The sequence below is a fragment of the Vicia villosa genome, linkage group LG6, assembly GCF_029867415.1.
Source record: "Vicia villosa cultivar HV-30 ecotype Madison, WI linkage group LG6, Vvil1.0, whole genome shotgun sequence".
Lineage (NCBI taxonomy): Eukaryota > Viridiplantae > Streptophyta > Magnoliopsida > Fabales > Fabaceae > Vicia > Vicia villosa.
Window position 1 is genome coordinate 164,286,885 of NC_081185.1, and position 22,149 is coordinate 164,309,033.

The following is a 22,149-nucleotide window of genomic DNA, read 5'->3' on the forward strand; positions in this document are numbered from 1 at the left end:
GCGCGCATGCGCACACACACATATATATATATATATATATATATATATATATATATATATATATATATATATATATATATATATATATATATATATATATATATATATATATATATATATATTATTGTGTAGTTTTTTTAATTTTATAATTTAGAACGTCTTAAGTATTTTTAATTAATCTATAATATAAGAACAAATTATGTTCTGGAAATGACCAAATAACCTTGCTTGATGCTCAACCCTCAACGTCTTCATTTCCCTATACGTTCCAATTGACCCTTTGTGTTTTCTTTTGCTTCCGCTCACAAACACTTTTGAATTCTTATTGTTCCAAATTGTTAATAATTTTTTCATGCTCCCAACACAAATTTTTGCTGCTCATTAATTTCTATCTGACCTATATACTACTTCTATGCCATATCCCAACACATTTTTCCTTCCGGTTCATGCTTATTGATATTTTAATATTATTTGATGATCTCCCATATCTAAATAAATATGGTAGAAAAACTTCTTTTGGAAGCTAACCTCAATGAACTAATATTTTATTGGGAAATGCTAACAAGTGCCCCAGGGGCATTCTTTAATAGCTTTAAAAAGTAAGTTTTTCTTGGAAATATGCGTAATTAATGCATCAAAAATTGAAATGGTGAACTTTTGAAAGAATATTTTCTTTATTTAGAATGCTTAAAGAGTGCCCCTGGGGCACTCGTTAGCATGACCCTATTTTATTATATTATCTCTCCTTCCAACTTAAACACTACAACAAATTCAATGCTTAAAGAGTACTAAAGATTTGCCTTATCTTAACATTTTCCCACTTTTATGTACACGGTTTAATATATTTTATTATTATTTGATCAAATCTTTTTACTGAAATGGCAACTCAAGAAGTGTTTTTTCTCTCTTCATTTCAACTTGGTCATTTCCTTTGTACTAACCCAACTTTTCTCCCACCAACACACGCCACTCGTATCTTCCTTCTTCCTCTTCTTATTCTTCTTCTTCTTCTTGTTCTTCTTCTTCTTCCATTTCTTAGTCTTCCTTCTTCCTTTTATTTTTCCTTCTTTCAAATCTGTAACTTAATTGGTATCAAAGCTAAGCTTCACTTCATGTGAGGCGCTCAACTTCTCACACAAGCTCGATCTTCCAAAAGCAAATCAAGATATGCAATCAACAACCTCGCTAATGAAGCCCTAGCTAAAGCCGAAAAAGAGATCAAACTCGATCTTTAAGACTTCATGAAAATGAAATGAATATTAAGAAACAATGTCATAATTTAGAAACACACATTTTAGCTCTGATGGGTTGGGTGGTGTAGCAGAGGACTTTTATACATTTGTTTTTTTAAATTGTAGTTTTGTATTTTTCAGAATGTTGCGACGAAGATTTAGAATTTGGTTGGTGTTACCCTTGGACCTAAGGGAAAAATAATGTTTTTCTTGAGAGCATATATGGTTCACTGAAAATTGTTAATGTTGGTGTCAGTTTTTCCAAAGAGAAGTGTGTATGCTAGAACCAGCTTTACCATTTTGGGATATTGTTTTATTATTTAGAATTAGACTAATTTGTACGAGGTTAGGGCCTGAGATTTTACTTGAATTATTTTTTTGGTTAATTGTTTTATCGGGTGTTTGTGTTGATGTTTTGATTTCATTTGACTTGAATAAATGTCTTTGTTTTGATGTTTTGTTTTCATTTGAGTTGGAGGATCTAGTTGAGAATATTGGTGCTAGATTGGTAAGATAGACATCTGCCAAGATAGTTGACTTGGTCTGTGATGGAACCACTACATTTGTTGTTTTGGTTCAGGGACTTATTGCATTAGGTGTCAAGGTATGAATGTTATGAGTAAACATTAACTTCTTGGTTTTGTTTGTTTATTGTTGCACAATTTGTAATTCATTTTGAGTTAAATTTGATAGGTTGTTGCAGCTGGTACAAAACGCGTTCTCAACATTTGACTGTTTGTCAAATACTTTAAGTTACTTCTACATCTCTCTTTATACTATTTACTTGCTACAAATTGATGAATCTAAGTTTTTATGTAAATTTAAAGTTCATATTGATGTTTAGCACGAGGGTCATGTTTGTTCATTCTTGTTTTGGGACAAACAATGTGTTCCAAATTTGGGATTGACCGTTGCAGAATTGATGTTGAGTACAAGGGTAATGTGGTTTTTTTCAATATTCATTCTATGTATTCCAATGAAGCAATTCATTTGAATTTTCTATTTGAGAAAGAATTTTCAAATTAAGTCCATATATTTTGTTGTTAAACAAATTTGTTTTTATTCTATCTTTGAGTATTGCTTTATTTATTTTTCATCTGACATGGTTTCTTTTCATTTAATTTTTTGGCTGACCTTTTCTCAAGGGTTGCTTCTCAACCAAATAACGAGTTCTCAGCTACGGAAATACACTACAACTTGCTTATGTACTGGTTGGTCCATATTTTGCATTTAGTTTCCAACTCATTTTCTTCTGTACTGTTTGCTTATATGTTTGGTCCTTGTAAATATACAAATTTTTATTTTAGTCTTGGTAATTTTTTTTCTATGTTTTTAGACTCAAATATACCACTTTTATTTTGTTTATATCTTTTTTTGTTTTAACCTATAAAATTTGTTCATATTGAACTTAGTCCATAAAATCTGCCATCAATTCTAACATGAACAAATATTTTAGGGTCTAAAATAAAGAAACAATGACTACAAACAAAAAATCATATATTTATAAGGATTTGAAAGAAAAAAAAGAGAAAAACTAATATTTTTAAAAAAAGTGATAGAACATGATAATATTTTGTTCAAGCTAATAACTCTCATATTCTATGCAGGCCTTGTCAGGTTGTCTCTTTCCTATGCTTTTACTTTGACAGGAGCACATATATGTTAGACTATATGGTTTTCCATCTTATCAAACTACATTATCTCTTTTGAAATAACCAAGCAATTCATTCACATACCAGCTGAGCTGCTAGCCATTGTGGAGGATAACCAACCGCCATCTTCATGGCCCGCTTTAATTAACTTTAATATCAACTTAAGGTTTAAATTTATTTTAAAAGCATTAGTTGTCTCTATCAAATTTTCTAACCACATTTTTGCTTTTCACATGTTATGTATATCTGTCATTTTAATTTGTTTTAACTATAACACAAATTGACTATTTTAGCGTCATTGTAGATTTTGGTTTTTGTGAATCATTTTATGTATTGATTGTATGTTTTCTGTGAATCATTTTATGTAAATGATTGTTTATGATTTTTGTTTTTGAGTTTTTGTTGTGTAGTTTGATCATGGAATTATCAATAGGTGGACTATTAACACTAAATACTATACTTCTGATGTTACTGTTTGGATGAAACATCTTCATGACAAGTTTTTTGTCAAAAATATTTTTGGATTTGATCAAATGACTGCTTTGTGCTTCATCACTTCTACTTGCTGCATTTGCGTCTGCTATTGTACAAATCTTTTATTTTAATACTTTCATTTTTCTGTCAAATGCAGTTGTAATCTAATACCTCAAGTTATCGATATATTTTACTTTGTCATATATATAAATAACCTTTAATTAAAATATTTTTCTTTTCTTCAATCTTATCTCAATACCTATTCAATTTCATATTGATGTAGCTGTGCATAGTTTCAGTCATGACAAGACATATGCTTTTCTTTCTCGTGATCCTACAGTATGAGCAAAGACATATGCTTTACTCACATGTCTGGTTACTGTTTACCTGTGACAAGACAAGACATATGTTTTACTCACATGATTGATTACTGTTGACCCGTGAATAATGGACGTTTGTGGTGTCCTATGTCCACTAATAAATACAAGTCTCACTTATACTTCCTTCTTTCATTTCCCAATAGCAAAAAATTCAATACCAGTAACACTTATTTTTCATCCTCTTCTTACAACTAGTCTCATAATTCATATATGGAATTAAGTGGAATTCTTCTTCACACATCAATGATTTACTCTTTTTCAATTGCTAAAATATCTCCACAAGTAAGTCTTTTATCTATTACTACAATGCTTCTATTTATTTTATAATTTTAATAATTTGTAAACCTAATATTACTCCTGTAAATTTTTAATATGCAGTCATTTGTCGAAATTGATCATTCTTTTCTTAGTCATTATGAAAATAACATAACAAAAATATGAACCATATTGAACAACCAAGGTATCCATCATGTCATCATCTATAACAAAGATCAAGATCATCCACTTATAATCAGTGGATGGAAATATATTGAGGCTTTCTACAATTTATTAGCTGATGTTGTTGTTGAAGTCGAATATTATGGTAACAACAATTTCAAAATAAACAGTTTTAAACAATTGTTTCATCTTGAACAATTACCCCGTTTTCACATTAGATATCTCTACCACAAAAAGATATATTCATTTGAAATTACTCTGACCCCTATTAGCAAGGTCGTCTTTGAGGGTGCGAAAGACGAACTACCGCATAGAACCTCAAAGTTTTTAAGGTTAAACTATAGATAAATAGGGCCTCATAAATTATTCGTTAGGTTAAATCTTGATTAAATAAAGTTTCTATTTATTTTGCTATAGATAAATTATAGCTAACGTACACAACGCCTCCAAAAACTTGAGACGTCTCTGCCTATTAGTGTGACACTACCAAAATTAATTGAATTTCTTTATTTATTTTTTCAATAAATCTATTATTAACTTTTTCCCCTAACTTGAGGAAACTAATTCCACGTTTATTTTATATAGAAATTGCAGGTAGACTTAACAACAATATCAAAAAATTATGACTATCAATTCCTTATGTTCTGTGGTGATAACATAAAGACAAAAATACTTACAGTGTGAATCCAACATTGAAGATGCATATCACACTGAATTAGCATACGAATTTAGTGATATTTGTGAATCCAATTTGTTCAAATATAATGCCAATATTTGATTTAAATTTGATTTAAACACATGCTAATTATCTATTTTAAAAATAAAATACTCTTTTAATAATCAATATTAATTTTCTTTCTTTTCATTCCTATTATATTAAAATTAAACACGTGTGTGTAACACACATGTAACTTTATATAAACAAATTTCGATGGTGATAACTTTTCTATCCATCACAAAAAGTTGGGTAATGCACATTCAACCAATCATATAACACTATTTAATTGTATCATCTTTAATTATTTATTAAATAATACACTTTTTAATTGTTTTCAATGTATTTTACATTAAAGAGGTAACTCTACCCAATTTTTTGTGTTGGAGGATAAGAATTCACCAATCTCGAATATATGATCCGCTTCTCCTTTTCTTTCTCTCTTGCTCTATGTTCTGCGCCAATTTCCACCATTGATTTTCTTCAATTCAATTTTCTTAATTTTATTCTATTTCTCTGAAATCTCTTGGCCGTTGGATTAGAGTCAGGACGTATGGTAAAATATAAAACGCAGGAGACGATAGAAGCTCCTCAAATATCATAAAGGCAGGAGTTTTGAGCAAGAGCAAACTTGGAACTGTCACTCACTAGTCTGCCCATGGAGGTCTCAGTCTCAGACGACGACGATCTCGTTATCCTCGTTTGCACTAACCCTAACGAACCAATTCAAACAACAAACCTCATCAACCAAGAGATTCTCCTTTCAACCACCGATATCCTCGATTCCGATTTAACCTCATTTCTCACTTTTCATACTATCAAAATTCAGACACATCGCAACAGGTTCGTCACTTCCTTCCTTATATCAAAATCACTTTTCACAACTCATTGAAGTTGTTTTTGTCTTATTCACCGCAGACTCATTGAGCAATCGTTGTATTTTCGAGGCCTCCTCAGCGGAAGCTTCAGGTAAGTAAGACGATGTGTAGATTTTCGGTCATTCTGTTCAAAATGAATTCATGAGATTGCATAACATGCTTATTACTATTACCTGTGTAGTGAATCATGCTCGGGCTCTATCACTATCAACTGGAATCTGTTTGTGTTTATGCAAATTCTTAAGCATATGTCTGGCTTTCCATTGGATATTACTACCGAAAATATCCTCCCTCTTTACGAGGTACATTCTCTCGAAATCCATGAATGTAGCGTTCTGACTTTTTCTTCCAATTTTATTTTATTTGAGGACTTTAAAAATCAACTGACAAGGGAAGAGAGGAAGAGTATAGAGAGAGTAGAGATAGGAAGGAAATATTTCATTTATTCAACAAAAACATATATTGAATGGTTTGTTTCTAACTCTATATAAGTGTCTTAAGCAGTTATAACAACCCAATCAACTATTAACAGATGGATATAACTAATATATGCATCATATCCCTCCCTTTAAAATCTGCCTTGTCCTCAAGGAACAGCTGCAACATCAAAATAAGGAAACTGGAGCTTGAGTTTGTATAGCAACTCCCAAGTAGCTTCTTCCATAGCCTCTCCTTTCCACTGAACCAAAACTTCAGTAACTTCTGAAACATTTGTCGAAGATGATCCACATGTGCCTCCAACGATGGGCTGTGTACACTAATATGTCATCAAAGAAAATAAGAATACACTTCCTCAATAAACCAGAAAAAATAGTGTTCACTGTTCATTGTTCCTTGAAAAGTAGCGGGTGCGTTGGACAATCCAAAAAGCATCACCACATATTCATACTGCCTCCCATGAGTTTGAAAAGCTGTTTTTGGTACGTCCTCAGTTTTCATTCTTATTTGATGATATCCAAGCCTAAGGTCCAGTTTAGAAAACACCACTGCACCCCCAATTCATCTAATAAATCCTCCACCAAAGAAATTGAAAATTTAGCCTTTACCGTCATTTCATTCAACCTCCTATAATCCACACACATTCGCTAACTCCCATCTTTCTTTTTGACTAACACAACTAGAGAAGAAAAAGGGGAAGAGTATTAGAGTATAGCTATAAGATTAGAAATATCAGAGTTAGTTTATACTGTTGTCCTGGCAGTGACTGTCACTGCCACTCTCTTATAAATACCCCATTGTAACTATTTTTTGTTAGAGTTTTCAGTTATCACTTTATAACAAACTCTCTTCTATTCTCTCTCTATTATGTATTTACCTTTTTAATAGAAAAAGGCAAATGCAAAATAGAGAGAGAATAGAACAGAGTTTGTTATAAACTGATAACAGAAAACTCTAACAAAAATTTGTTACAGTGTGGGATTTATAAGAGAGTAACTGTCACTACCAGCACAACAATATAAACTAACTCTGATATTTCTAATCTTATAACTATACTCTAATAAAAAGCTTGGTTGAATTACTCCGGAATCCAAGAGCTCGCTAACCATGCCATCAATGATATCCTTCTGAGCTGGTGGATATCTATAAGGTCTTAAACTAACCGGGTTAGAACCCTCCTTTAGCACAATTTGATGATCATGGATACCCCTAAAGGGCGGCAGCTGAGTAGGTGTTTCAAAGACCTCTTGGAACTCCTCTAAAACATATTCTCTATGAGCCATCATCATGGATCATCTAGCTCCTCAGTGGTTACAGAACAACACATTGCCTATGTGGAGCAAGATAGCAACTGTAGTCTGCAGCATATAACAAAAGCTATCTTCAACCACTAACTGATGCAATTTAGAAGCAGAAACCACCCTACTTTTGTTTTCTTTGACAGCCTGCAACTTCACATGCATACGAAAATTCCATAGCCATATTGATAAAATCCCATTGTATGACTCCCCATTGCCTTAACCATTGCATGCCCAATATAACATCACAACTAGCAATAGCATCAGTAAGAAAGTCATACCCTTGAAGCATTGACTTGATATCTTCACATCGTCCGACACCGTGTATAAGCCCGCCATCAACTACAATTATCCGCAAAGGCCGCATAGGTTGTAGAATATTGAGCCTCTCCTTACATAATTTCTGACTAATGAAATTATGAGTGCTGCCGGTGTCTATGAGTACATGAACTCTCTTTCTGCCCATCCACCCAATCAATCTCATCATAGGATGGGAAGAGTCTCCCTGAATGGCATTAAGGGAAACAGTAGGGTCAACACTATGAGTAGGATCCTTAGAATCTTCCTCAAAAATAGAATCAACTTCACTTGAGTCCAAATGGTTTTCCTCCCCAACTTCCATAAGAAAAACTTGCATTTTTTTTCTCTGAGCGCAATCATGTCCAGGAAAGAATTTGTCATGACAGAAAAAACACAAGTCTTGAGCCCTATGTTCATCCATTTCTTTAGGGGAAAGTTTCTTCTGAAACGTATATGTCGGTTTTCCCAAAATGCTCTTCTAAGAACCTTCAACTATACCTTTCTTCTCCTGAGGCATCAATTTCTTGTCAAAGGTGTTAGAAACTGTATTCTTCTTCTCACTCCAAGAAACTGTGGGTTCGATTTGCAGGCACCCACCGTTTCTGCAACAAATCCAAGCTTCGTTCTTGCAACTTTGCCATACGAGTAGCTTCCAACATCGTATGAGGGGCGAACATCTTCACACCATTACACAATTCTTGTTGAAGGCCTCCCAAATAGCATTGTGGCTTCTGAGATTCCGTCAAAGCTGTTCTACCTACTAAATTGTCAAACGATTCCTGATACGCCTCAAGCGAACCAGTCTGCAGCAACTTCTCGAGTTCTTCCATGGGTGAATTGAACTCGAGGCCAAATCGCATCTTCAATGCCTCAGTGAAATTCGGCCATGTCAATCGACCATTTGATCCCTGTTCAAGACTTTGGAACCAACGAAAAGAGTTATCATCAAGAGCGATACTCGCAACCGAGACCTTGTCCCCTTCTTGCGTTCCATCCAACGCGAAAAAACTTTCACATTTCGCAATCCAATATTCCACATCGTCGCGAGTGAATTTTGGAAAATCCAAACGCGTTAATCGAGGTGCTCCATCGCCGGCGCCACCATGGCGACGCGCCGTCGTTAACTCCGACATCTGCAATCCAATTTCGCGCATGGTTTCTTGCACATTGGTGAATTGAAGTTCAAAACGATTCTCCAATTCACGGATTTGCCTGGTGATACATGGCTCCACTGACGCCATGATGCGTTCCTCAGCCTCACGTATGGCGTTCTGTAGCTGCGTCGCTTCTGCCATGAATGGTGTTCCCGTGGTCGACAGGCTCTAGATACCAATGATAGGGAAGAGAGGGAGAGTATATAGAGAGAGAACAAAGAGTAGAGATAGGAAGGAAATATTTCATTTATTCAACAAAAATTTACATTGAATGGTTAGTTTCTAACTATATATCAATGTCTTGAGTAGTTATAACAACCCAATCAACTATTAACAGATGGATACAACTAATATATGCATCATCTACACGAGAATAAAGTAAGTGTAGCAGAGATGCAGATGTTGCATTGGATGTGTGGTAAGACAAGATAAGATTAAAAATGAAAATGTTAAGAGTGTTGGGGTAACTCCTACAGTAGAGAAGATGGTGGAAAATAGGCTCAGATGGTTTGTACATGTAGAGAGAAGACCTATATAGAGAGAAGACCTGGAGATTCAGTGGTAAGGAGAGTAGATCAAATGGAGGAAAGTTAAACAATTAGAGAGAGAGGAAGACCTAGAAAGATCACAAGAGAGGTTATTAAGAAAGATCTCGAGATTAACAATTTGAATAGAAGCATGCTCCCGAATAGACTAGTATGGTGCAAGTTGATCCATGTAGCCGACCCCACTTAGTGGGATAAGGATTGGCTGTTGTTGTTGACTAGTTGTTTTTATTTGTGGACTTTAAATTTAAAATGGGTAATGTGGTGGTCTTTCTCTGGTATGTCTCAGGGTGCACTTTATTTTGGAGTGGAGACACTTCTCTTAAAGTGTGAGACTTGGTTTTCTGAGGTATTCTCGCCGGAAGGATTTCAATTAATGCAGATACAAATGGAGGATTTGATTCAAATTTGGAAATTTAGCTTGGATCATGGTATAAGTTTATTATTTTACATTTTATGAAAAAAAATGTTCTTATTGCAGCTTCAGTAGGGTTTTTTTTTGTTAACTTTTGGCTACAACATTACAATGTTCATTCTAACTATTTTTTAATGCATTTTTTGCAGCTAGTGATTTCATTCTTCACTTGTGTATCGGCTACCTAGCAAGAAATTTTGTATGTAATCAACTTCTTTCACTAGAGAGCTTGAACATTGAACAGAGATTTCACGTTTCTAAATTATGAATTTCTGTTTTTTTAAGATAGTTGTTTTATTGTTATTCATGTACAACTATCCTTGTCTGTGGAATAATTTTCATGTAGCCAAACAATCTTTTTAAAAAAATAAAATAAAATGCACTTTGTTTATGATTATTTTTTTTTATAGATGTGGGCAAAGCAGAACAATTTGTTTGGAAAAATTCCATATAACTTGCTGTTATCTTCAGTAAAGCATCCTCATTTGACCGTTGACAGGTTGAAATGTTGTTTATGAATTGGCTCCATTGTATATTACTTTGTATGTTTTAGTTTATAATGTTACAGTATCTACTATCTTGACAGTGAGATGCATCTTTCTGATGCACTTCTTCTTTGGCTTGAAAGTAACATGGAAAATTTGGAGATGCGGAATGAAGCAGAAGACAACTATAATGCAATTTTAAAACAAGTAAGGTTATATGTCTGGTTACTGATATTGAGTTCTTGAATCCATTGTTTAACTGAGACTTGCTTAGGAATGAAATACGGGCAGAAAGGATCCTATTCTATCAAGTCCTGTTTTTTCTTCTTTTCTTGCACCTGCTAAACAGCAGGATATCACTCCACTATATTACTGAGACCTGACTGTTATCAATGATATGCTATTTATGGGCAAAATTACTTTTTGAAAGCACGGGGCAGAGATGGAAAGGGAAAAAAATTAGAAACTGTGAGATGTTATTAACCAATGATGTTATGATAAGAAAATTACAACCATAGTAAAAAACAACCCCTTTTCTTTTCTTCTTCGTAATACATATTCATAAACAAACCCAAAGTTTTTTGCTCATTTTTTACAAGTATGTTGGTCAAACGTTGCTGCATCGTTCCACTTGTAATTGTATTTTGATTCACATGATGTAAATGTAATTATGATGTCTATCTATTTTTATAAACAAATATAGAATAATCAAGCTCTTTTTATTTTTATTCAAATCTTTCCATTATTTTTTGGCTCTGTCCTCATTGATAGCAAGTTTGGTATGTGTTACCAACTTAACATGTCATTTATACTTAAAAACTGTATAACCTTTTTATCATTGGTTCTTAACAGATTCGTGTGGACCTTTTGCCTTTGTGGTTTGCTGCAGGTATATCATTTTCTAGAGCTTTTACCTGAAGCATTGAAAGTCTTTATTCTTCATCCAGAAATTCCTAGATGATGTAAGGTAATTTTTTTGTTCAACAGGAAAAAGAAATTCTTTTTATTTTAGGCAGCTGGCTGAGGAAAGCCTTGGTTCAATTTTCAGAGCACTGAATATTCTACCTATAGGTTACCTTGATATTTCCAGATATAGTGACTTGCAACATCTCAGGATTCGAGTTACAGAATATTCAAAGGTACTTTTAAGTTTTAATATTGCTTGCTTTTTGCAGAGAGAATTATTAATTTCAATTCATAAATTAATCATTAAGAACATAAATCTGGGTATGTAGTTAGGTAGAGTGAGAATCCACTTTCTCCAGGAGCAAAATTAAGTTTTCTCTCTCTTATTCCACATTATAACGTTTCATAAACATTTATTTCATCAATCCAATGAATAGAATTTTTTAAAGTAGGTCAAGTTTACAAAAATTCATACAATACTATAAACTATTGGATTACATACCTGAGTGTATAGTATATCTAATATTTGGCATGCATGATAACCATGATAAGGTTCTATAATATCCTAGCTGTTTAACTTTCATGTTTTTGGTATTTGACACTAGTAAATTGATGTTTTGTTAAATGTATCGATTGGTTCCTTCTGGTGTTTGGCTTTGATATCTGCCTACGGCTATTTAAGCACATCATTTTGTATACATGTCGTAGGCTCTTAGCCAACTTGTCTTTCATTTGTCTGCTAGTATTTTGTGATTTTCTATGACGAATAATTTAATGCTTCTGTGTAAACTTTCCAATTCCGCTGCATGCAGAAAATAGACCTTTCCAGTTGTCCGCAATTAACATCTGCAATACTGCTTCTATCACTCATACCTGTACCGTATTTCACGGATCCCATGCAAAGGAAGACTATAGAACAGTTCTTTATTAGTTCTGGACATCCTAGAAGAGAGAATTATGAATTCCCACAAAAACTGTTAGATACCTTTATCTTTGAAGCAGTTCAGGAGGTGGATATCTCAAAGTGTCGAAGACTGCTTATTGAACATGCTGTTGATTACTTCAGCCAGTCCTTTCCTTCCTTAAAAATATTAAAAGCAAGTTATCTATTAAATATCAGGACTACCGGTTTCCTTCAGTTATTAAAGAAATGCTCTTTGGTCAGCGAAATTGACTTGACTGTTGATATTACTCCTCTTATTCCAACATCTGTTACAGTTTTATTCTCTAGTCCTGCTGTGATACCACTGGTACCAGAGAAGACCTCAAGTCTTAAATATAAACCAGTGGAAACCATGTCATTTCATGAATCTAGACCTATTATTTCTTATGTTACGAAACTCACATTGGAAGGAAGAACTGATGTCGATGGTAGGTGTTTTCATGGTGAAAGAATTCATGTTAAAATTTCAATCTAAATAATATATATTTTTTTGGTTATATTTTTCTCTCCTTACAACCAGTAATTTTTGCATATTATCCATATGACAGACTTGAGTCTCCGGTATATCTCCAAATTCTGCGTTTCATTGTGTCACTTGAATATTAAAGGATGTATTTATGTCACTGATATTGGCATATCAGATCTCATAGGCAGATGTAAAAATCTTAATTCGATTGTGGTATGTGATACTTCATTTGGGATAAATTCAGTTCAAGCTCTTTGCCCAGCTATTTCTGATGGTGGCAACTTTCCCTCTTTACACTCTAGAGACGACCATTTGAATTCTGTGGCGTATAATCTTCAATCTCTGCATATGGGTGGATGCATAGGTAAATTGTTTTGCCAAACTTCTAAAAAGAATGTGTAAAACCTTGCTTCATATAAAATTTTCCTAGAAGTTTTTAATACCTATAGTGGCTGCTAATGTGTTTAGCATTCAGAAGCTATTATGGCATTGCAAAATATACTTATCTTCATTTAGACCATGTTTCGTAAAGATGGTTTGAATAAAATAAAGGAATAATACATGAAGATGGTTTGGCTTACCTAGTTTTGTGAGTGAAAAATAAAGATTTTGCTGCTGTACAATTTTGCTTTTGTTCAATTCGTTTTAGTCAAGTAATAATGATGCAGCATGCTGCTATTGCTTTGGATCATCCTTGTGATCTCTTCACATGTGTGGCCTTAAAGTATTGATGCTATGGAGAACAAGAAGTTCAAAACACCATTTTTTGTGTGTTCAATTTTCAAAACTACACCTCACTTTTGAAGTGAAAGAAAGAAGTCATGTGAGCAATAACCTATTTAATTAATTATTGTTCAACCATAATAAAGGAACAAGATATTCTTAGGGTTTAGAACTATTTAACGAAACCCTTTAGTTAATTTGAGAAGGTTATTTTACAATTTTATAAACTTTAACTTCTATATTGAAAATATAAGATTACTTAGTTGTTTTGCAGGTATTTCTGAGTTATCTCTGCAAGAGCTTATGTCTCAAACACAAGTTTTGAAGAGTCTATGCCTGAGTGGGACATACCTGGTTGACCAAGCATTATATAATTTCAAAGGCTCTTCCTTGGAGATGCTTGATGTGTCAGACACCAAGGTTTGTTGTCATATCCGTGTTTGACATGTTTTTGTTTGTCTTTATACTGTTAATAGAAGATGTTATTGGCTTGTTAGTTGTTAATTTATTGAAATTTTAGTATTGGTTAACATTTTAAGAAAGTGAGGTTGGAATGTTTGCTTTCGTTCGATTAGAAGTTGTAAGGTTATAGATGAAAAAGAAGAGAAAATGATACTAATTTTACCATTGAAATCAATTCAATTAATCATTTCCTTTAGAGAACCACATACGACCATAATGTGAAATTTAAACAGAGACGAAGGGAGTGTTTTTTTTCTTTTCAATTTTATTAACTTATTTATGTAATTGCAGATTTCTGAAGCTGCATTAAGTTATGTTATTCATGGAAATCCAAATTTGAAGAGTCTGAAAGCAAGAGGTTGTCAAAATTTGTTAAAAGGAGATAGTTCTATTGAAAAGAGAGAATCTGGCTTTTCCTCCTTGCATGAAGAACTACATGCTGAGCTAGGAAAGAAGTGTAGATTGGAAGAACTTGAATTTGGCTGGGGTTTTTCTTCCTTCTCTCTCAGTGCTTTGGAACCTGCACTGACATCATTAAAGACCATCAGTGTAGGTTTAGGGGGAATGCTAGGTGAAGATGCACTGAGACAGCTACCAGAAATCTGTCCCCTGCTAGAAACAATAATCCTTCATTTTCAGGTGATAATTATTTATCCTGTTGATTGTAGGTTCTTATTGGTCTCTAAAGAAATATAAACAATTGTTTCTATTCACCATAGTATGGAAAACACTATAGAAGCTCTTATTCATCTTTCGGTACAAACAATAGATGAAAGACAAGAAATGCTCAAAAGAATAAAATTATATTGATAGTGATGTGAATGATATGTTGTGCACTATTACAAGCAAATTGGACTGTGTTGAAGTTATAGTTTTGTTTTTGGCAAAAAGGAAGGAAATGAAATGCTTAAAATAATAAGTTTATACTGATATTGATGTGAATGATATGTGGACCTTATTACAAAAACAAAGCACTTATTGTTATTTATTATACTGATACTAGACTCCTAGTACCATCAACTAACTCGGGAAACCAATCATAATATCAAGGAATATGTTAACCAATCCAAATGGATAGTCTAAGCTAGCCTAAATTACTTAAATATACACTATTCGCAATATATTTTTCATATATTCAAACACCATTTTTTTTTTAGTTTAACTTTTCCAGTCAATTAGTTCACCGGAAATGCAATTCCTCATCTACAATCCATGAAGTTCCATCGTTATTGTTCTTTGGGCTAGTCCCATCAAGAATAAGCCTTTCTTTAGTAAGCCAAGGCTTTCATTAAAGCTTTTCAAAGACATTGGCTAGAAGAGCCATGCAAGAGCTGTTGGTCGGTGAAGACCAGTTAGGAGCTTTCCGAATCGACTTATTTAGCATAACAAGTCAAGGCTTATACTTCAGATATCAATTATAGCTAAAGTTTTTCTTATTATTCTTGTATCTGTGCATATTTGAGGCATGCTTATATTTTTTTAGCTATTCCTTGGTCTTGTGTTATTTTGCTTTCTGTTTTTCAGTTCTTAGATGTTCTTATCACATTTCTAAAATTTTGTTTGTTGCTTTCTTTGTTGTTATGATTTTCTACAGGTGACATTTGACATCATTATTTTCCCAATCAACCTATTTAACAAGACATGTCAAGGCTTATACTTCTAATTGTCTTATCAATTATGTCTGAAGTGTTTCTTATTGTTCTTGTATCTATGCATATGAGATGTATGCTTCTTTTTTTAAATTAATGCTTGTTTTTCTGCTGTGTGATTCTGTTTTTCAGTTCTCAGACATTCTTATCAGTTTTCTAAACTTTTGTTTATTATGTATCTTTTTTGTTGTGGTTTTCTACAGGTAATATCTGATATTATCGTGACGAAATTGATTATGACCTTGGTGAAGTTACAAGTATTAGCTCTGTGCTATTGTTTTGGTGATATATCCATGTCAAGCTTCAAATTCCCTATGCAAAATCTAAGAAAGTTGAGGCTTGAAAGAGTTACCCCATGGATGACCAATGATGATCTGGTTATTTTATCTCAAAACTGTAGAAATTTGGTAGAGCTTTCATTGCTTGGTTGCCCTCTTCTTAACTCAGGTTAGGATCACATAGTTGAAAATATGATCAATTGCAATTAACTTAATTAATTGGACGTGAATCTGTAAACAAAGCCTCTAATTTGATTAAGTTGAACCTTCGAGATGATCAAAGTATCAATAAGTACCAAACAGCCAACAATTGCTATTTTCATAATTGTTTTCTTCTACTGCTACTTAGTACTCCTCGTTAACAAATATTAGCAACAGAGAAAAAGTAAAAGAGGGTGGGGTGGGGTTGCAATATGGTGATTTTTCTTGTTTAAAATTACCTTACAGCGATTGACCACTGACCACCTAATCAAATGTTGAAAATTTACAGTTTGACAATGTAATTTTTCATTGCAGATTCTCAACAGATAATTTCACGTGCATGGCCAGGCTTGGTCACTATACATCTAGAGGTTTGTTAATCTTTTTCCTATTTCCCCTTATAAACTATTGGAATCACCGTATGCATGGTTATAACATGATATATAATCATTTACGGATATACATACACATAAAGGCTGTCGTCTATGTATCACGAATATGCTTCCTTAGTGAGTTTACTTGAAAAGCTTAAACCGAGCAATATCTGTGGCCTGCAGCTGCTGGTCATGAGAAATTTTATAGAATATAGGGTTTTCTCCGTTATTAATGGCTATTCAATTCTTTTTATCATTTAAACATAGAAAACATTATTGTTAACATTACACATATATGCATCTAGTGCTTTCATTGGTAACGTGTGAAGGAGGAATAGAAAGATCATGGATAGTGGATTCTTACTTTTGTTTGCAACTGCACTAAACATGGATGCTTATTGTTTAGGAATGTGGAGAAATAACAGCAAATGGGGTCTCGGCTCTTCTTGACTGCAGAGCTCTTGAAGATCTTCTGTTGCGTCATAATGTTAGTTTTCTGTCAACCCTTTTTTATGCAAAGAAGTTTATCTATGTTTCATTTTCAACAAATTTGAGTTTGTTATATATATGCATGTGATGAAAAGTTGCATTCCACAGCTAAAGTATACTTTTTCATATTAAAAGAGTAAAATCTAAATTATGAACGATGGTCCGTGGCCACATGATAAGTTATAGTTATTCATATATTTTCTAGTCAGACTGTTTTTGGGTTTGTTCCGTCTTGATAACTAATTTTCTGCTTGTCTTAGATCACCCAGTCATTGTTTAGATTAATATAGCAACAACACCATAAATATTATTCATGAAGTATATCATTTATAAACGAAAAATGAAAGAAAATCTGGTATTGTGGCTATTCTCCATGATGTCGCGCGATGATTCCATGTGCAAGACATGGTATTTAAGCTCTGTTGTGAATATACTGATTGGTGTACAAATTATTGTGGCATCTATATTCTTTACTTTATTTTTATTTTAAAAACCAAAACATTTCATTAGATGATTCTCATGATAAGGATTGATTAAACTACAAATTAAAAAATAAATAGCTGTCATTTTTCTGTATTTGGCCTCTTTTGTGTTGTTATTTTGATAGATTCGGGTATCGTTTTTTTACCCACCCTTGAAAGAAAATAAAGATACAATACAACTTCATAAAAACGAGAAGCTAAATCATTAACTATTGAAACTATATCATTAACTATTGATTTGATCTTGCATACACAGGGTCCTGGGCTACAAAGAAACTTCATTTTTCATGCCGCTTCAGAGGTTGCACCTTGCTTGTGTTTCTTTATCTTATTTTTTTGGTTTTGTTCAATGTTAGGTACTTGATATTTGCTGTTATATTATATCTTCTGTTGTAACTAACAGATGCCATTGCTTCGAAAATTGTCACTGGATATATGTGATGCAAGTGAAGGTGATTTTGACATTCCAAATGTAAGTTATCACAGTACCGTCTCTCTTCTGTATTATTAAGTATCTTGACAGTTTTGCGCTATCATCCCAATTAATGTGGAATGATTATAAATGTGCATGTGCAAGTCTAATAAACTATAGTTCACATTCTCATTTTGCAGTATGCAGATAGATGCTTTTTGAGTACCTTGAAGATAGCAAGATGCAAATCTCAAAGATGCGCATTTCATCTCCCAGTCCCTTCCTCAGGAAGTAGCAGACGATCAGTGCATGTAGAAACTCTCGTGCTTGTGTGGAACAGCAAAAATCTCACCAGAACAGTGGTGAAGGAAAGGCTTTAGTAGATGCTAATTTATCTGAGCATTAATGAGCTAACCCAATATGATATTTGAAAAGGCATATACTTGACTTTTCAATCAATACGATATTTGGAAGGTGAATTCATATCTACCCAACTCAAAAATTTGGGTAAGATTACTTCGTGTAAAATGCTTTGAAAACAACAAATAATTTAAAAACCTTATACAATGCTCTGGTGTTTTTTAATACTTGTTAGCAACATTGAAACAATTGCTAGTTTTCAAATATATAAATGATCAATTTTATTTTTTAATTTAAATCTTTTTGTAAATTATATATTGTCTAAGAGATGTTACTTGACACTAATGATCACAATTCAAAACACAAATATATTGTCAAATGCACTCCTCTTTGTTTTATCTTTAAAAAATAATTTTTTTAAAAATGATTTTTTAAAAAAATATTAAAAGTATTTTTCAATTCATTTTTTATAAACTAAAAGACTAATTTTTGACATTATGTAATATAAATATATATTATTAAAAATTAAAATATAGTTGAAATCATTATTTTTTAAAAATAATATATCTCAAAAATAATTTTTACAAAAAATTATTTGAAATAGTTTCAAATTTAAATATTTTTTTTGAAATTTTGATATTAAAATGTGACTCAGTATCTTCAGATAGCTACAGAGAAACCAATGTAGAATGAAAGCTAACATCGAGACTAAAATGTTCATCAAAGTTAAAAGAATGAAAATAATGAGTAAAATTCTAACCCAATTGCAAACCACTTACCACCACCCACTAACTTAAATCTCTTTCAATAATAAAAGGAAATATTAGTATTCTCTCAAACAATGCAGAAATAGCACAAGGTTGGAATAGGATTAAGAACACAATAGCAAAGTAGCATATATTAAACGAAAGTTTCAAACAAAACTAGTTATTATAAGATTAAATCATCTACATTCATTCAATTCAATCACATAATAGCTAAATAGGATAAGTGACCTTAATTAACTCTCAAGTAATTAGATGAAAAACACTCTTTCTTCATAGTAAACTCATACTTAAACATTCTTCCACTAATTCACACTCTCAATTCCATCATAAAATTGCAAAGTTAAGACACAATCAAAAGCTGAAAAAATAAAAATAAATTGTCAGATTCACACTCAACTCCATCATAAAATTGCAAGGTTAAGACACAATCAAAAGCTGAAAAAATAAAAATAAATTGTCAGAAGTGGGATTTGAACCCGGTCTTCAGAACTTGAGTCTGGCGCCTTAGACCACTCGGCCATCCTGACTTGTAATGTGTAATAGTTAAATACAATAAAATATATTGTTAACATCTTATGCCACTATTAATATCAAAAATCATATTTAATTTTGTACGAGAAAGAGAAATTATGTATGATTTTCATTAATTAGTATGAAGAGTAATAAATAATAGAGGATATAATAGGGTGAAGAAATCATAATGTTGCATTAAACTAAATCCAACAAGAAAAGAAAAGAAAAGGGAAGATTAATATCGAGTGCATGGATAAAGGGAAGACAATCAATTGTCTGACCCTCTAATGTTGAATCTGTTAATATCAAGAGATATTGTTGTTCGATAAAGTTAAATTAAAGTTGTCTATCTGGGTGAAGATAACTTCTCAATATTCTTGTTTCATATTTTTAACAATGTCCCTATTTTACGAGTCTAAAAATACTAAGTTTTTCATAAATGTTACTGTTTCGTGAATATCAAATTACACTGAGAGACTTGGTTTTGGTTGAGACTCATTATCTCTAAGGACCACTCTTCTTCTTCTCCTTGTTTCCTCTATTATTTTTGTTATCTTAATTCTCCCGATTGAGAAGTAGTGTGAGGAAGCAACATAAACATGATGAAATGCTCTTTAGTCGATGCCCATAAACTGTTTGATAAAATACCTCAACTAGACCTCTTTTATATTATGTAAAGAAAAATGCAATTTTGCATTGTTTAATGGTTTTTACTCATATATGAGATTTTCATTGTTCATTTAAGGGTTCCATTGTTTTCATGATAGCAAGGATTGGAGCAATAATGTTTCTTGTATGATGTTTCATTTTAAGATGCCACACCTATGTAGTGATGAACAGAAAATGTGCAATATTTAAATTCATTGAGATTTATCATGATTTATTTATGTATTTGTAAGAGTCTTAAAGGGTAGCCGAGCAATGGATGTGTGGAAGGAGAATGAACATTCATGCCATGAATCGGTTGTGTCATCATTCTCATGGTGTTGTTAGTGTTTTTAAGGTTACATGGGAAGTCGAGAGTCGCATATTATGTATTTTAAAGCTAATGAAATACAAGACCCTTGACGCAAATGAGAGATATTATTATGGTGGAAAGATTTCTAGAGATAATCCTCATAGTATATGACATGAAGCTTTTTATCTTTTTTTGACCTAGGACAGCACCTACGGCGTAATCGCTCACATTGCACATGATATCAAATGATTCATTCCAATCAGGAGGTTGCATAATAAGTGCAGAGATTAGGGCTTGTTTAAGAAAAAAGGAAAGACTCTAAACATTTCTTATTAAATTCAACATCCTTCATGAGTAGCTCAAATAAAGGTTTTGATATTTTTGAAAAATCCTTAATAAAGCGACGGTAGAAACCCGCGTGTCCAAGGAAACTTCTTATTTCTCTCACCATTTTTGGTGGTTGTAAGTTTTCAATAACTTTGATCTTTGCTTTATCGAACTTGATTCCTCTTTCATAAATGACGTGCCCCAAGACTATACTTTCTCTTACAATAAAATGACATTTCTACCAATTAAGCACAAGGTTTACCTTTACGCAATGTGATCAAGTACTTTTTCTAGATTGGCTAGGCATCCCTTAAAACTTGATCCGGATACGGAGAAATCATCCATAAATAGTTCCATGATGTCATCAAGGAAGTCTGCAAAGATAGCCATCATGCACCTTTGGAATGTTGCGGGAGCATTGCATAATCCAAATGGAATTCTTCGATAAGCAAACGTTCCATAAGATCATGTAAAGGTAGTATTTTCTTGGTCATCGGGATGAATAGGAATTTGGAACAATCCTGAGTATCCGTCTAGACAGTAGAAATATAAGTGTTAAGCCAAACGTTTAAGCATGTGATCAATGAATGGAAAGGGAAAGTGATATTTCCTTGTTGCCTTGTTCAACTTTCTATAATCAATGCACATTCGCCATCCAGATTCTGTTCTTTATGATAAGATTTTCAAAGAATTCCATATCTTGGGATTCAACAATTACATTAGACTCTAGGTTTAAAAGTCTATATGCTTTGTTGTTGGGTGCATATCCTATGAAAGCACATCTGATCTCTCGAGGACCTAAGTTAGTTATTTTGGGATCCATATTCTTGAAATATCCTACACAGCCCCACACTATAAAATAACCAATATTTGATGATCTTCCTTTGCATTTCTCATATAGAGAAATACCAATTGTTTTCAAAGGAATCATGTTCATTATGTGACATGTGGATGATAATGCTTCACCTCACAAATTAAATAGCAATTCAGAATGCATCAACATAGCATTTATCATTTCTTGATATGTTCTATTTTTTCTTTTTGTCAGGCCATTTTGTTGTGGTGTACGAGGCACAGAACATTCTTGTATAACGCCATATTCTTCACAATATGCATCAAATTTTGCAAAAAAGTACTCATCGCATCTATCGCTTCTAAGTACTTTTATACTTTTATTTAATTGATTTTCTACTTCCGCTTTATAGATCTTAAAGGCATTAAAAGCACCATCTTTATATTTTAAAAGAAATACATGTGTGAACCTAGAATAATCATCGATAAACGTTATAAAATAATGTTTTCCCCCACGGGTCAGCATACCATTAAATTCACACAAATCAGAGTGCACAAGATCAAACACATTTGATTTTCTTTCAACACTTTTGAAAGGTTTCTTATTCTTTTTTTAACACATATTTCGCATTTTTCGAAATCA

General features: G+C 32.8%; 1 protein-coding gene and 1 non-coding gene across 2 annotated transcripts; one reads left to right on the forward strand and one right to left on the reverse strand.

The window, feature by feature from the left end:
• Positions 1–901: 901 nt before the first annotated feature.
• On the forward strand, positions 902–18,374 carry LOC131610984 (BTB/POZ domain-containing protein FBL11). The gene is made up of 22 exons (XM_058883093.1): positions 902–1,836; positions 1,926–2,443; positions 2,840–4,020; positions 4,117–5,734; positions 5,810–5,860; positions 5,951–6,071; positions 9,794–9,935; positions 10,069–10,118; positions 10,330–10,418; positions 10,506–10,611; positions 11,257–11,293; positions 11,392–11,543; positions 12,123–12,681; positions 12,802–13,083; positions 13,717–13,862; positions 14,196–14,543; positions 15,757–16,000; positions 16,348–16,403; positions 16,813–16,893; positions 17,634–17,678; positions 17,781–17,849; positions 17,990–18,374. Exons 4-22 carry the CDS (start codon positions 5,550–5,552, stop codon positions 18,167–18,169), a joined length of 2,943 nt encoding a protein of 980 aa, XP_058739076.1. The 5' UTR covers positions 902–1,836; positions 1,926–2,443; positions 2,840–4,020; positions 4,117–5,549; the 3' UTR covers positions 18,170–18,374.
• A 997-nt stretch (positions 18,375–19,371) lies between these two features.
• On the reverse strand, positions 19,372–19,443 carry TRNAL-CAA (transfer RNA leucine (anticodon CAA)). Its single transcript has one exon. It is a non-coding gene; the product is annotated as a tRNA-Leu (tRNA).
• Between the last annotated feature and the right edge of the window lie 2,706 nt (positions 19,444–22,149).